Source organism: Lycorma delicatula, chromosome 3 (genome assembly GCF_047948215.1).
Source record: "Lycorma delicatula isolate Av1 chromosome 3, ASM4794821v1, whole genome shotgun sequence".
Lineage (NCBI taxonomy): Eukaryota > Metazoa > Arthropoda > Insecta > Hemiptera > Fulgoridae > Lycorma > Lycorma delicatula.
The window spans coordinates 105,751,962-105,766,604 of record NC_134457.1 but is presented as its reverse complement, the minus strand read 5'-3'; the positions used below and the strand labels follow the sequence as shown (position 1 = coordinate 105,766,604).

Below are 14,643 nucleotides of genomic sequence, written 5' to 3'. Positions count from 1 at the left end.
CAATAATGATACCTGCAACTTCACTGATAAAGAAGTGCACTACTGGCCTCAAAAAAAATCATATCGAAGCACAAATTTACATATTTGCATTTTGAAAGAGTTGTTATTATTATCATTTTAATTTTAATAAATTTGCTTGTGCAATGTTGCTAAATTAATTAGAAACATTACAAAAGTTAAATTTTTTCAGATCTTTATTCTAATATTTTATATTTATTACAATTTTCTTCTAATATTGTCAAAATCAAACAAAACAAAAATACATTTGCTTAAATTTTTTTTAGGAAAATAAAATTTTACTCACTTGAAAGAAAATGAATGGCAGACAAAGCCTTTTGACAATAAACATTTTGATGCACAGTTATCTGCACTCATATGAAGCCATTTTTCACGATCATGACCTTGAAGTTTTGATGAAACATGATGGGTAAATTTTTTCAAACTCTTAGTGCATTTAACTTCATCTAATCCATTTTTACAATCCTATTGATGAAAAATACATTTATTCAGGTTAAAATAAAATTATATTTTTTGAAATTTAGATTAGAAGTATAAAAAAAATTAAATTATGGCAAGATTTAGGACAAAAGAGAATGAAGAAGTCTAACACTGAATAACTCCCTACTTGTTAATTTAAAAAGATAGTAGAAGAAAAAGAAGTTAATCAACAGGCTCCACTACAAAGTTTGAAGGCTATTTTTTAACTGTCAGAAAAGTTTAATATAATCATAAGTGTCCATATTATTGACTGTCAGTTTATTAATGTTTTTTTATTTTTCTCATTTGTTAAAGCATATATAAAAGTAAATATAAAAAACAAGATAGAGACACACTTGCATACATAACAAATTCATTGATGAAACAAGATTCAAAGAAAATGTTTTGTAACTTTAAAGAAGCTGAAGCATTACTCACAATAAGTAGCTTTCAGTACAGAAAAATCATCTTATACATACAGAACACAGTAAAAAAAACAACAAAAAAAACAATGCTTTAAGAGTACATTAACTAACTACAATGATTTCATAAAACTAATATGGACAAACAGGATGCAGCTTATAAAATACAACCCACATAAAAGTAAATCTATAATTTAAATTTGTCAGTCATCTTATGGTAACAAATTAAAAACTTAGCAATGCTAACAATTAACCTAGATTTACAAAAAAAGAAACAAAATTAAGTCTTAATGGTTTTTTACTATTGTAATCAATACAAACAACAAAAACATTGATTCATTAAATATAAAAAAGACAGTTGAAATCAAATGTATAAATTATTCACATTTTAAATATATGTCTTTCTGAGTCAATCAAATGTCAAGAATAACATCTGTTGAAATTACTGTTAGTGTTAATTGTATTGTTACTTTTATAATAGAAGTTATCATTTTTATTTATTTTTAACAATGGTAACCACTTAGGCTAATAAAAGAAAAATTTTTTTAATAAATATAACATCACATTAATATAATTTTATTATTCTATGATTTCTTTGTTACAAAAAGTAAAGAAAATTAGAATTTATCAGCAGGAAAATCTTTGGCTAATGAAGTGTACTAAATCTGAGTTACTACTATGATATCTTCAAAATAAAGAAGTTTCACTGTATTAACAGTAAAGTAAATGTCTTTAAAAATTATTGAATGATTCGTAATTAAAAAAATCAATCTGTAAATAAATTTTACAGTTTAAAAATAATCTACTGAAAAATAAGCATTAGGGCTACAGATAAAAGAAACTAAGAATAGTACTGATAAACTTACAGTCTGTCCATCACACACCCAGGAAGATGGAATACATTCATTCAAACCACACGTGAAGTGGTTTTCATCACATTTAAAAACATCTTCATTAATTGATTTTCCAATATTACCTAAATATAAAATACATTATTAGAATACAAAAATAAAAAGAAAACCTGAATTATCTGAATTTGATAAACTTATACTTAAATATATTTTCCTAATGTGTACGTTGCAATCTGTTCAACTAGTGAACAATAAGCAATCCCTGCACAATCTAATGAGATAAGAGTGATATGTATGACATGTAAATGAGGTGTAGACTTGTATAAACTCAGGCTGACCATTCCTGATACGTGTGGTGAATTGAACCTCAACCATCAAAATAAACTGATATTCAGTGACTAGTATTCAAAAAAAGCAACTAACTTTTACTAGGGTTATACTGAGCACATAAATATGTGCTCAAATAATTTTCATCAGCGTCTTCTGAATTGTAATCTATTTTGTAGTTATTTGTTATATTTTGAATCTTCATGAATTTACTTCAACATTATTTTATATATTTATATTTAAAATAATTAATGTGGGCTCAATTGCATTTATCACTCACATTTTTTATTTTATAATTAATTGTGTACTTTGTGATGCTCTTTATTTAATATCAATTTGTTATTATAGTACTTGGACATCCGTAGAGTTAGTGGCAATAATAAATTTTTATCTAGCAAATATATCATCAGTATATTTCATTGCATTATCCTGACTGTTGTGTACTGTCATGCACAATTTTTTTAAAAAGTTTTGAAAATAATGTCAGAATACCGACTAAACTGTAATTACTTCCTCCATGTAATTTCTCCTTTCTGGTCTTCCTTCCAGATTTACGTAATCTGAAACCTAACTATTTTTTTTTTTTTTTTTTAATTTCTTAGGTCGTAGCCACTTTTTTATTATAGCCAATCATCCTACAAAAAATTTTGATCTGATGTGTATTATGTTGGAGAAGAATATGATTTACCATAACAAACAAATACACACAGCATGACCATTACAATTCATGTGTCATCACCAGAAGAAAACAAAACTTCTTTCTATATGTTGCAAAAATTATTACATGTGATAAAAAAAAAAAAAAAAAATTATTACCTGAACAAAGAGGAATGTCACAGTACTCTTTCTTTATTCCAGTAGCAGTACGTACGAAACACCATGGTTTACTATCTGTTCCATCAACATTACGACAATAATTATGTTTAGTTAATAAGTTCTTTCTTTGTGATTCTGAAATTCTAAACTGCAAAGCAGGTAAAACAATATCATTATCCCAACCAAGGCATGCTGTTCCTGTTTCTGTGACATTAGCTGGTCCGGTGTAGGTCTCTCCACTATTTATTATACAACCTATGATTAAAAAAAAAATAAAATAAATAGATAAAAATTACATTAATTAAGGTACAGATAATAAATAATCAGAAATTAGAATTTAGCAATTCATTAACTATTAAACTAAGACAACATTAAAAAAATATAGATAAGTGACTAAGAGAGAATGCCATTCTAGGAAACTAAGGATGTCATGAATAAAAATAATTTTTAAGTGTTATGTTTCATCATGCTGTTCAATGAATAAGAATAATTATTATAAATGCACAATTATTTTAATATAGAAAAGCTATCTGAAATCAGTACTGTAAAGAAATAAAGAACAGTTGCAGAAATGTATTCATACGAAGAAAAGTAATTTAACCATTAGCTTGTTTCTACATGAATAAGTAGATAAATATCTCTGCTAAAGAGCTGCTAACCAGCAGCAGCAGCAGTGATGAATATCTGCTAAAGAGCTGCTGATGATAGAGCTAAGTCATGTGAAGTAGAAATTAAAATACTGCCCTATAAGTAACTACAGTATTATAAGTGGTACTCAATTCCAATAATTAATGAAAAATAATGACCATGATTTAAAAGAATATAAAAAATAAATGAAATGGCTAAAAAATGAAAAAAAACTGCAAACCTTGTTTACAAAAAAATATATAAATAAAGAATTATAAATATATATTTTGCATTTTGAATTTTAAACATAATCATTAGTAGATAAAAACTGGAAAGAGTAAAACATAACATGTAACACAAAAACGAGTATAACATAAAAATGTAAAGTACATAACTATAGTACAGAAAAATTTAAATAAAAGCATAAAAAATGTGTTTGTATATGTATCTAGATGCCAAAACCATAATGGTTGTAGTGATTTGCATGAGTCACAAACCATTTTAAAAAAACAGACAGCTATCCTCAAAAATAACATGCATATGTCTTCTTCACTGGACCAAACAGGCAGCTGCATGTCAGCTAGCCAAACTTAACAAGTGTGGGTGATATCCAGATTTATATGTAACACATTTAATCGGTTGACCTCAGGGGCTGAATGTAGTGTGAATATCAATACTTTCAGAAGAAGCATTCTGATTGGAGAATTGTACCTTGTGTGCTTTACATGAGTCACAGCTTTAAGAAAAGTTGGGATCGGTAAGTTTATGTGCTCTTTACATAGTGAGACAATGTATTATACAGAGTATTCTGGGACATATTCGCCGAACTTCAAGTACTAATTCAGGACACCAAAATGAGCAAAAAAGTTTCACATCCAAATTTTGCAAAAGTCCAATTTTGCTTTGTTTTCCTTCTGGATGCCATTTCATGATTTTCAATAAAAAAATTATTTCTCAGGAATGGTAAACCTACTTTAAATAAATTTGGCAAATATAAGACTAGTGTCTTGTTCTACAAAATAAAAACATTTTCAAAATGTCATCTTCAAAAATTTTAAAATGGCAGCCATTTTAATTTTTTATTCTTCAATATCCTTGTAATTATTTGTTTGATCAAATTTTTACTTATTGCAAAATCTATTAAGCATTCTATTTTGAACAAAATGACACCTCATTTGTAAAAATCTGTTGACAAATCAAATTACTGCAGACACTTAACCCGGCACTACGCTTGCACACTGTAGTGCAAAGTGATAATTTTTATTAATTACTATTATTATTAATAATTTTTATTACATTTACTGGAATAATAAAAACAGGCAAAAAATTATCAGCTTGCATTATGGTGCACAAGCGTAGTGCCAGGTTAATTGTCTACAACCCATCGACTTGGTCTAGTGGTGAACGGCTTCTTTCCAAATCAGCTGATTTGGTGGTCAAGAGTACCAGCGTTCTAGTGAAGTCAGCTATTTTTACACGAATTTGAATATTAGATCGTGGATACCAGTGTTCTTTGGTGGTTGGATACCACATTTCAGGAATTGTTGAACTGAGACTGTACAAGACTACACTTCATTTACTCTCATACATATCATCCTCTGAAAGGTAATTACTGGATGCTAAACAGGAAAAAGAAAGGTTAAATGTCTGCAATAACTCGATTGTTTGTCAATGGATATTTAAAAATGAGGTGTCATTTGTTCGAAATAAAATGCTTAATAATCTTTATAATAAGTAAGATTTTGATCAAACAAATAATTAAAAGATATTGAAGGCTAAAAAATTAAGATGGTTGCCATTTGGAATTTTGAAGGTGACGTTTTCAAAATTTTTTATTTTGTATAATAAGAACTAGTCATAGATCTGCCAAATTTAATTAAAGTAAGTTTACCTGTTTCTGAGAAATAACGTTTTTGTTAAAAATCACAAAAAGCTCTTAGTGCTCTCTTCTTTTAGATTTTCTTTAGAGCTCTGTTCTAATTGTGGGTGAACAGTACTTATAAACACATTTATGTATGTTAGTGTATAGGATAAGAGAAAAGTATAACAGAAACTTCCTGAAACACTCTATATACTAGACACAAGAATTTGTAGGTGAAAATATTGTAGGCTTATTCATTATTATAAACACACTTTATTCTTTACTAATGTTAATCAGCTGTTCTTTTGTTTCGATAAAATGCTATTTTCCTATGATGTACAATTTTAGATTCAATAAGCAATAGTATTGAAATCTATTATCTAAACTATCTATGAACACTGTTTAACTAACTTTCTCTGGTCTTCCACAAGGATTTTCACAACTTAATTAAGTATAACTTTTAGATATGAAATGAAAATGAAAAATAAACTAAAATGTGAAATTACTGTCTTCATATTTTCATAAATAAAAATTTAACGGCATCTGTAATTTATGATTCGTAAGAGAGAAATGTACCTATTTTATCAGCTTTCCTTTCACACACATAAGGATGTTTACTGCTCATTATGCCACAATCTTCAGCATCCCAGAAGAAATATTCAGCATCACATAGTGAAGTTTCTTTGTTATCTTTCTGATCTGATGAACCAGGACATGGAAACTGATGTTTTGCAACTATACAAAGACCTCTACCGGTCTGAGTTTTAGGAGGATGCCCTTTTATCTGGCCCCATCCTGAAGATATTTAACAAAAAAGAAGAAAACAATTAAATATATGCACTTGCTACATAAAGAAATTATTTTATAAACTAATTATTTACTTATATGTAAATAAGTCAGGAATATTTGATGTAACAAATTTAAATAAAAGTATTTATGTGGTAAATGCCTTAAATTTTATTGCTTATGAAATACATATAATCAATGAACAACTGGAGCAGTTATGTTAGAAATATACTTAGTTTAGTTTCTGATGAAATACTAGTTTTCACCTCTCCATTTTTCCTCTAATTTTATTAGATGAAAAATACTTGGCTTTTCTCTGACCAATTTTTATTGAGTAAGGGTATACTTCATAGTTGAATGCTGAATAAAAAAATATGTATAATGTGATCAATGTCTTTTTTCTTCAGCCTATATTTTAATTTATTACAATCAATATTCCCTGGACAACCAACTCCATGTCCATGCAAGTTACATCTACGCACACATCCATGTGGGCTACACATGGTACTCGTACTTCGGTACTTTCACTTATATTGGCTTATGCGGCAATGGTATTGCTCAGGAGCTCACCTTGTGGAGTATAGTTAGTGATGGTCCCAAGCTGTCTAGCTGGTCGCAGTTGTGTCACTTGGTTTTGCTGTTTGCAGCAGGAGCAGGAGGTATGACTGTGATCAGATTTTGCCGACTTTGAGCTGAATGAGGAGGGGGAGTATTTAAGCCCCTTCTGGTACAGTGGAAACTGGATTGGGGCTAGGCAGATATGTTCTTGCTCTGCCGAAGTTTTGCACCATTCAACGTGAGTCAGTCACTTCAGCTCTTGGCAGGATATCCCATGGGTAAGAGTATTGGAGCCCTTATTCTTACTTGTGAAACCTGGGATATCGGTATAGTGGGTCAGGCAGTAATTGACTTCCAGGTCCAAAACTTACAGGTTAAATCTGTGGAAGGCAGTTGACTAATGGATTCTAGGCAGGATCAGTGATCCAGGGTATTCCCAACTGCTTCTTTACCCGCACCTTATGAAATCTTGACAGGCTTTTTTTTAATATGTGGAATTTTCTAAATCTACATATTCTGTAACAGACCAAAATTTTACCAAAGAGTAGAGTAATGATGCCAAAATTCTTAGTTATAAAGAGGTGTGGAGGGATTCACTAAGATCAGTCTTTCATTATAACTTAAGGGATCCCGGGAAGCTACAGAAGGACCAGTAAATGAGGCAAAAATATCTGATATGGACAACAAATGACTTTCTTGTACGCCTATTAAATTACGTTTACACAATTTTAAAAAGAAAAGTACATAAAATTTTACTTCATTAAAAACTTTTGATATTTTTTCTTTCTTTTGTTATTATTGAATTATTATTAATAGTAACATTTTTTTACAATGAGAAGTTAACAGTTATTAATAAATCAATATATTTATTAATAAATCAATGTATTTAAATTTAAAAAAAAGTAAAAAAAAAGGAGTGAAATCTGATTCGAACTGATGTGCCTTCCTCTAAGATTCAAATATTTCATTTATTAAAATTTTATTTGGTTATAACTCTGGAACCAATGAAAATAAGTACTACTTATGATATATCACTGAAAAGCTCTCAATGAGGGCTTATTACTGCAGTTAAGAAAAAGCCCAAAATATAGATTATTTTGGATTTTGGGCACTTTTGGTTCAGTCAAAATGGGAGGTGCACAACTAGATGTTACAACAATCCTAAATCCAAAATTTCAACATTCTACGGCTAATCGTTTTAGAGTTATGTGAGATACATACATATGTACAGATGTTGAGCCGAAACTAGTCAAAATGGATTCGGGGAAGGTCAAATGGATATTTCCATTGAAATCTGGAAACTAAAATTTTTTGTGATCACAATACTTCCTCTACTTCATACAAGGAAGTAAAAAGACTGCTGAAGTTCACTTATGCATGATTTACAAATGGTAGCTATATGCATACCACCCAGTCATCATCACCTAAGAAATATGTACCTGCCTGAGTTTAATTGGAGAGAGGAATATTTATTTAATCTAATAGGGCAACTGCCTGCTTCTGTCATCTGTATAGGAGATTTCAATACTCATAGTCACCTTTGGGGCTCTAGGTATTTAGACCACAGAAGCAAATCAGTTGAAGGTTTCCTAACAAACTAAGGTCTAGTATTGTAGTACTGAATATTGGTTCAAGAACTTCTTTAACACCAGGGATGGTTCTTCATTCTCCACTGATTTAGATTTTGCCAGCATTGCCATAATGCATAAATTAGATTGGAAAGTTGTTGAAAATTTACATAGAAGTGATCACTTTCCAATTGCGGTGCCATTAAATACACCCATCAAATTGTATCCCATAAATAAGAGATAGGTTCTTGGCAAAGCTGACCAGAATAACTTCACTAATAATGCAAGTACCCAGAATTTAATTGGTTGATATCAAAAGCGTTGTTGAATGTGTGACAAATGTCATAGCTGCTGCAGTATCAAGATACATTCCTCAAACCTCAGGGATGATGTAGTGACTGCCTGTTCCTTGGTGGACTGATGCAAAGGTATGAAGAAGAAGAAGAAGAAGAAGAAAAGGGCTTTTAAAATCTTCACGAAAAGTCCAACACAAGAAAATCTAATTAAATTTAAAAAATGCAAGGCTATTGCCAGAAGAATAATTTTGATTGAAAAAAGGAACCACCTGGCAGAGTTGTATTTCCTCAACAGCAAGACAGCCTGCTTTGGCAGATGTATGGAACAAGGTAAAAGTGATAGCCGGTGGATGATCCTACCATCAGGTTACCTTTGTGAAGGATGGGGAAAAGCTTCTTGACGTGCCTTTGGACGTAGGTGAAAAGTTTGCGAGTCAATATGAAGTTGTCAGTACGATGGAAAAATTATCTTGATGATTTCATAAACAATAAAGCTGAAACCGAAAATTATATTGATTTACACTCAATAGTTACTGCTCAGGAAGTTGGAAAATGGTATACCTCAAGGATACCACAAAAGGACCTTTTTCACAATTACAGTGAACAAGCTAATTTCCACTATACCATCTGATACTGGAAGAAGTTTATATATGGATGACCTAACAATTATCTAAGCTAGCAGTCAACTTGCAATGGTTAAATACAAGCTACAGATGGTGATTAACAAGCTCGTTGAAATACAAAGTATGATGGATTCTCATTCTCAATTGAGAAAATATGTTGTGTGCATTTTGGAAGAAAAGATTAGATTTGATTTAGGTACTAGACTCACTTCATCTTATATGCTAATAAAATAACAGAGACCAATATGTGGAAGTTGTGACATACCTCACACTGAAAGATATAATAGAAAAATGCACATTGTACAGAGATCTCAGAATGAGACTAAAGTTACTGGAAATTTGGCAAGCAAGATATTTTATAGTGATAAAAGAGTAAAGAAAGTTCTTGAGTTTTTAAAGCTAAGTGGTCTGTTAGAGTGACTATGATATTAACAACTATATGTTAATGTCAAAAGGTCTAATCATTGAATCATTTTGTGTGTTCTGAATTTTTTTTAAAGGACTAATGAACTTATTTTAAGGAAGTGTTCTTAACAATTGTGGGGTTCTACAAGTAAGGATGCTTGTTTTGACATTTCTTTAGAAATAAATGTTTTTAACTGGCTGTGGTCCTTACACATTTGTCAACTTGTGCTCTATTGGGGTTTTTAATGTTCTACGATAAAGTCTGTTTTCAGGATAGTCTGTTTAACAAGCCTGGTCTTTTGACCTGGTAGCTTTTTTAATCAGGTTAGGAAAATTTTAGCTTGCGACAAGGGCTAATAAAAGTCAATGCCTGGTATAAAAAAAAAAGAATAATAAAAATTATTACTAAAGAAGAAATATGTAGAACCTAATAATGTTATTTTTCTAATTTAGATTAAAGAATAAACATTATTTTTAACTTATTATTGTTTATTAGTATTATTAATATTTTTATATCAAAATTTGTAAAAAAAGATTTTCTAGTGTTCATTATACATCCAGCTCCTTTGGAAAACAGAATGTAAGGCTGAATATAACTTTCATTTCATTGGGCTAGGTGTACTGATATAAACTATATCTAGTTCAGCGAAAAGAAAAAAAAAACATTGGAAAACTTATTCACTCCTAATATGATTTAGTAGAACTGACATGAGTATTGGTTATTTTTGGGAATGCCAAGCCATTTTTAGGGTTGACTTTAACTTGTGACAGATTTTCTATCATGGTTAAGGTAACATATGTACATGTCAACATATGCAAATGAATGAGATATTAATGTAACCTAAAGACATGTGAATAACTTACCTGAAAAGTGCAGCAACAAAGAAAAATGATAAGTTTCACAGGTCAAAGCATTTCGATGGAAAACTATTTTGAAACTTAATTCCCAGAACTAATTGCACTACAAGTAAATTATTTGTTTTCCTTAAAATCTCTCATTCAGCACAAATCTTTTCTGGGTCAAGTACTTCTGTTAAAATAATTGAACTTTAGTAATTTAAAATATGTTAATATCAATATTAAGTGCTATCACTTAGTTAAGCTCTTGTCTAAAAAAATATTACTTATAATTCCATGCAAATAACATTCCATTCAAAGCAATGTTACAAATGCCTGTTACTGAGTTTATGTCTTAATTATTGTTAAAGTTCAAAGATATATGGAATAAGAATCTTCTAAATATTAATGACATATACCTTGTTAAAGTTACTGAAACAGTGGTTACATTAATGTAGTACTACTACAACTTTCTTAAAATATCGCATGAAAAAAAGAGCGAGAGAATGTTATAATATTTTTTTGAAAAGTTGTAATATTTTAAATATTGTACTTTTGTTAAAGCTGTCAGTGAATGCTTATAGTAAACTTAGTGAAATCTGTTCCATGGATCTTTAAGTTAGTGGACCACGGCGATTACCATATCTGCCCGACAGGTTTCATTAAGCATTAAAATGAAACAATGACCCTTATAGAAATATGATAAATTGTTTTACATTGGATATTCTATTTCACTATAAAATATTGATTTTTTGCATGAGAATATAGAATTTAATTTTTGTATTATATAGAAACCTGCAAGTCTGACTGGAATTAATATCTTATTATGATTATTTTATATAAATATATTATTTACAATAATACAAACATGTGCACACACATACACAACACAAAGATTCACATTCACCTACAGCAACTGAATTACATACTAAAGAAAAAAATACCCACCGGGCCACCAGTTATGATACTGCAATGAATCAGCAGATCCTTCCCAAAACCATAAAGATCTTCCAAGTAGAGACACACCAACACCAGCAGTCATGACACTGGATGCTATTTTTTGGCTTAATAACCATTCTGATATAAAATCATTTTCTTTCTATCAGTAGAAAAAAGTAGATAAAAAGACAATACTAAATTAAAAATACAAAAGTTAATAATTTAATTAAAATTGAGAAATATTAAACCAGCTACTTCAAAATTAATCAAGATTTTTCCTCCAGAGGCCTTCGTAAGTTAGTTATCTTTATAATTTGGCATATTGGCCTTTGGAAAAAAGTCATTAATCTGAAAGTGAGTCATTAATAAAAATGTTATCATGTTGTCATATTGATGTTTAACTAATTTAATCAAAACTGTATGTTAGATAATAGAGCAAGCAATTCTGAAATAAACTGTAGTCAGATTAGTTAATTGGACTACATCTAATTATTCTCTAGAAATTTGAGTAATTATTTAAATTTAATATTTTTAACAGGAGCCAGGCAAAAAGATTTTCAACAGATATGGTGTAATCCTAGACTGTACTGACCAATTTAATTTTTTCATTTTAAAAATTTAAAATTACTCATCTTCAATGTGGAAATATGTGCGTAGATCTTTTCAGAGCTCTTACATATGTCCTTCATCTGTTTTTCTTTTTTTTAGTTTCCTCCTTTATTGATCGAGCTACTATTGGCAACTCCAATTATGGAACCATTTATAATAGCTCTAAAAATATCTTAAAGAACAATTTTGTATTTTTGAAAGTAAATCTTTTAGAAAACATTATTTTATCTCAGAATTATAATTTGTACAAACATTTCTTCTGTTGGCGTAATAAATTATCAGATAAAATAAGTTTATTTTACATCTTACTTATTCCTAAAGCTAAGATTTTAACAGTACACAAATAATTTTTTATAAAATATTTCTGAAAAAAATAATTTTTTTAATCAAACAATTAAATGTAAATATCAGTAAGTGATAAAAGTAAGTTGTTCTCATTATTTTATTAAAAATTCTTTTCTATTTTGTAAAATATTACTAATCCTTTCCAATCATTCTTTATTATGTTCCATCTATTATAAAAAAAACTTTTTTTTTAAATTCTACATAAGATGGTGAATTGGTTTATTTAGAATGTGATGGTTCCATTCACTGGGAACATTTCAAGGGGCAGTGCTATGTAAATTGAAATATGTAACGATAAAATGGGAAAAACCAAAACCATACTTAATAAACTATTTCCTGTAGATAAATGTCATTAAATAATTTTGGCTGTCAATCAATTAATATTTTTTAATGACTAATTATATTCATTTAAAATTGAAATTGTTTTTTTATGTAAAAAAAAAAACAAAACTGATGTCAGTGTCTTCTGTAAAAGCCAATTTATCCTAGTAGCCCTGATGACCTGACCAGTACGTTTCATTATGTTGGTTGAAGGAAAATTTATTAATGAGAAAAGTATGTTTTTGTTCCTGCATTGGTGCAAATTAGATATAATGTTATATCAATACATGATAAGATATCAAAACTGAGAGTGATAAGAAAATTTGTACAGACATGATCCATTAACCATAGGTAACCAATTCATGATACTCATGAATCCAGAAACAGTAAGAGATATCAAGGACTTATTGATTGCTTCAGAACTGATTGCTCAGAAGTAAATAAAGCATTTATTAGCTGAAATTAATGTGCAAGATATAAAATTCATCTGGCCTTAAAAGTGGTTAACTTTTTTTCTTACTGAATAAAAATTAGAATATGCATTAGGTTCCTAACTGAAAAAGGAAATTATAATAATTATATATAATTATTAATTATATAAGGAAATTATTGTAACTTTAAACATTCTGATTTTAATAATAAATTTTTACTATTTAACATTAAGCTTTTTTTAATATTATAATCAGTAATTATCAATAACAATTTATAAGAAAAGTTAGAATTGCTATATTGAAAGTTTGTTTATTATAAACGTATATTTATTTGATTAATAAAGTTTTAGTGTAAAACTAAAATTGAAATATTGCATCATAAAAACAAAAAAATTCATAAATAGTGTTGTACACATTTATTTACCTAACTTACTGGAATTAGATTTCATTACCTTTCATTGTAAGAGATAAGTGAATACTTGTTAATTTATTTTATTAAGTAATATTATTTCAAGAAACATTAGACAATTCTTTAGAATTAGGTTGTGATTATATCACTGTAATGTTTACTTATATATTTTACTGTTAATATTGACAGTATAGTTGGCTGTATTTAAAAAGTATGCTTATCTTTACAATTGACAGATTGTTCATTCTAATGTACGGACAATTAACAAATAATGGTAATTTGTGGTGGATTATCTGGAATTAAGGCGAGCTTTATCTTTGAAGATAATAATGAAGTAAAATAGAAAAAAAATTGTCCAGCAAAGTTTATGAAGCACACTAATATGAAGATACTTAATAAGGTAATAAATAGTATGGTGTAATATAATAAGCAATAAAGTTATAAACATAGTAGTAGTTTTTACTTAACCATTGATAATTACCTGTGAATTGATATCGAATAAATGTCCACCTTTTATTTGGCAATGAGCAAGTGCTTCTCCTTGACTAAAACCAATTGAATCATCTTTTCTATCTTCTTTTGGTACGACTAATGCATAACATTTACCATCAAAAGATGCTTCACCCGGATGGCAGTATGATAATCTATTACTATAGCAACGGATCCATACACTATTCCGTTCTGGATCACAGGTATTGTCTATAAATTCAGATCCACTTATGAAGAAATGTTATGTTACAATAAAAATGACATAATCTAAATGGAAAAAAAAATTTAAATACTAATCTAGTGTAGCTAAAATTTTGTTTTTTTGATATGAATTTTGTTTTTCATGCAATATAATAAATTATATAGTTATTTATAGTAGAATTATATGAGGATAACAAGATCTCTATTGCATTTCAGTCAACATGCTAATGAATGAATTATGGAAGCTCAGTGATTATGAAAAATGTGTTTTTTGTGAATATCTTTTAATTTATGAATGACACTGTTATGAATAAACATAAAAAAGAAATATATAAAATAATCATACTTCTTCATAGCAAATAACATAATACTATTACAGTGTTAACATCATGAAGTAACTTCACTAATATATGGTCAAAGAAATTACTTGGAAACTCATTGTTTT

At 28.8% G+C, this 14,643-nt stretch overlaps 1 protein-coding gene across 3 annotated transcripts in view; it reads right to left on the bottom strand.

Annotated features, from left to right (window-relative positions):
- Positions 1-14,643, bottom strand: part of LOC142321844 (uncharacterized) — an 86,530-nt gene that overhangs the window by 40,017 nt on the left and 31,870 nt on the right. For all 3 annotated transcript variants that reach the window (XM_075360297.1, XM_075360298.1, XM_075360299.1), the window contains 6 exons: positions 13,990-14,207; positions 11,403-11,553; positions 5,958-6,176; positions 2,894-3,148; positions 1,766-1,875; positions 305-483 (listed from right to left, as the gene is read on the bottom strand). In XM_075360297.1, the coding sequence (XP_075216412.1) occupies positions 305-483; positions 1,766-1,875; positions 2,894-3,148; positions 5,958-6,176; positions 11,403-11,553; positions 13,990-14,207 (1,132 nt within the window). The remainder of the gene's footprint in view (positions 1-304; positions 484-1,765; positions 1,876-2,893; positions 3,149-5,957; positions 6,177-11,402; positions 11,554-13,989; positions 14,208-14,643) is intronic.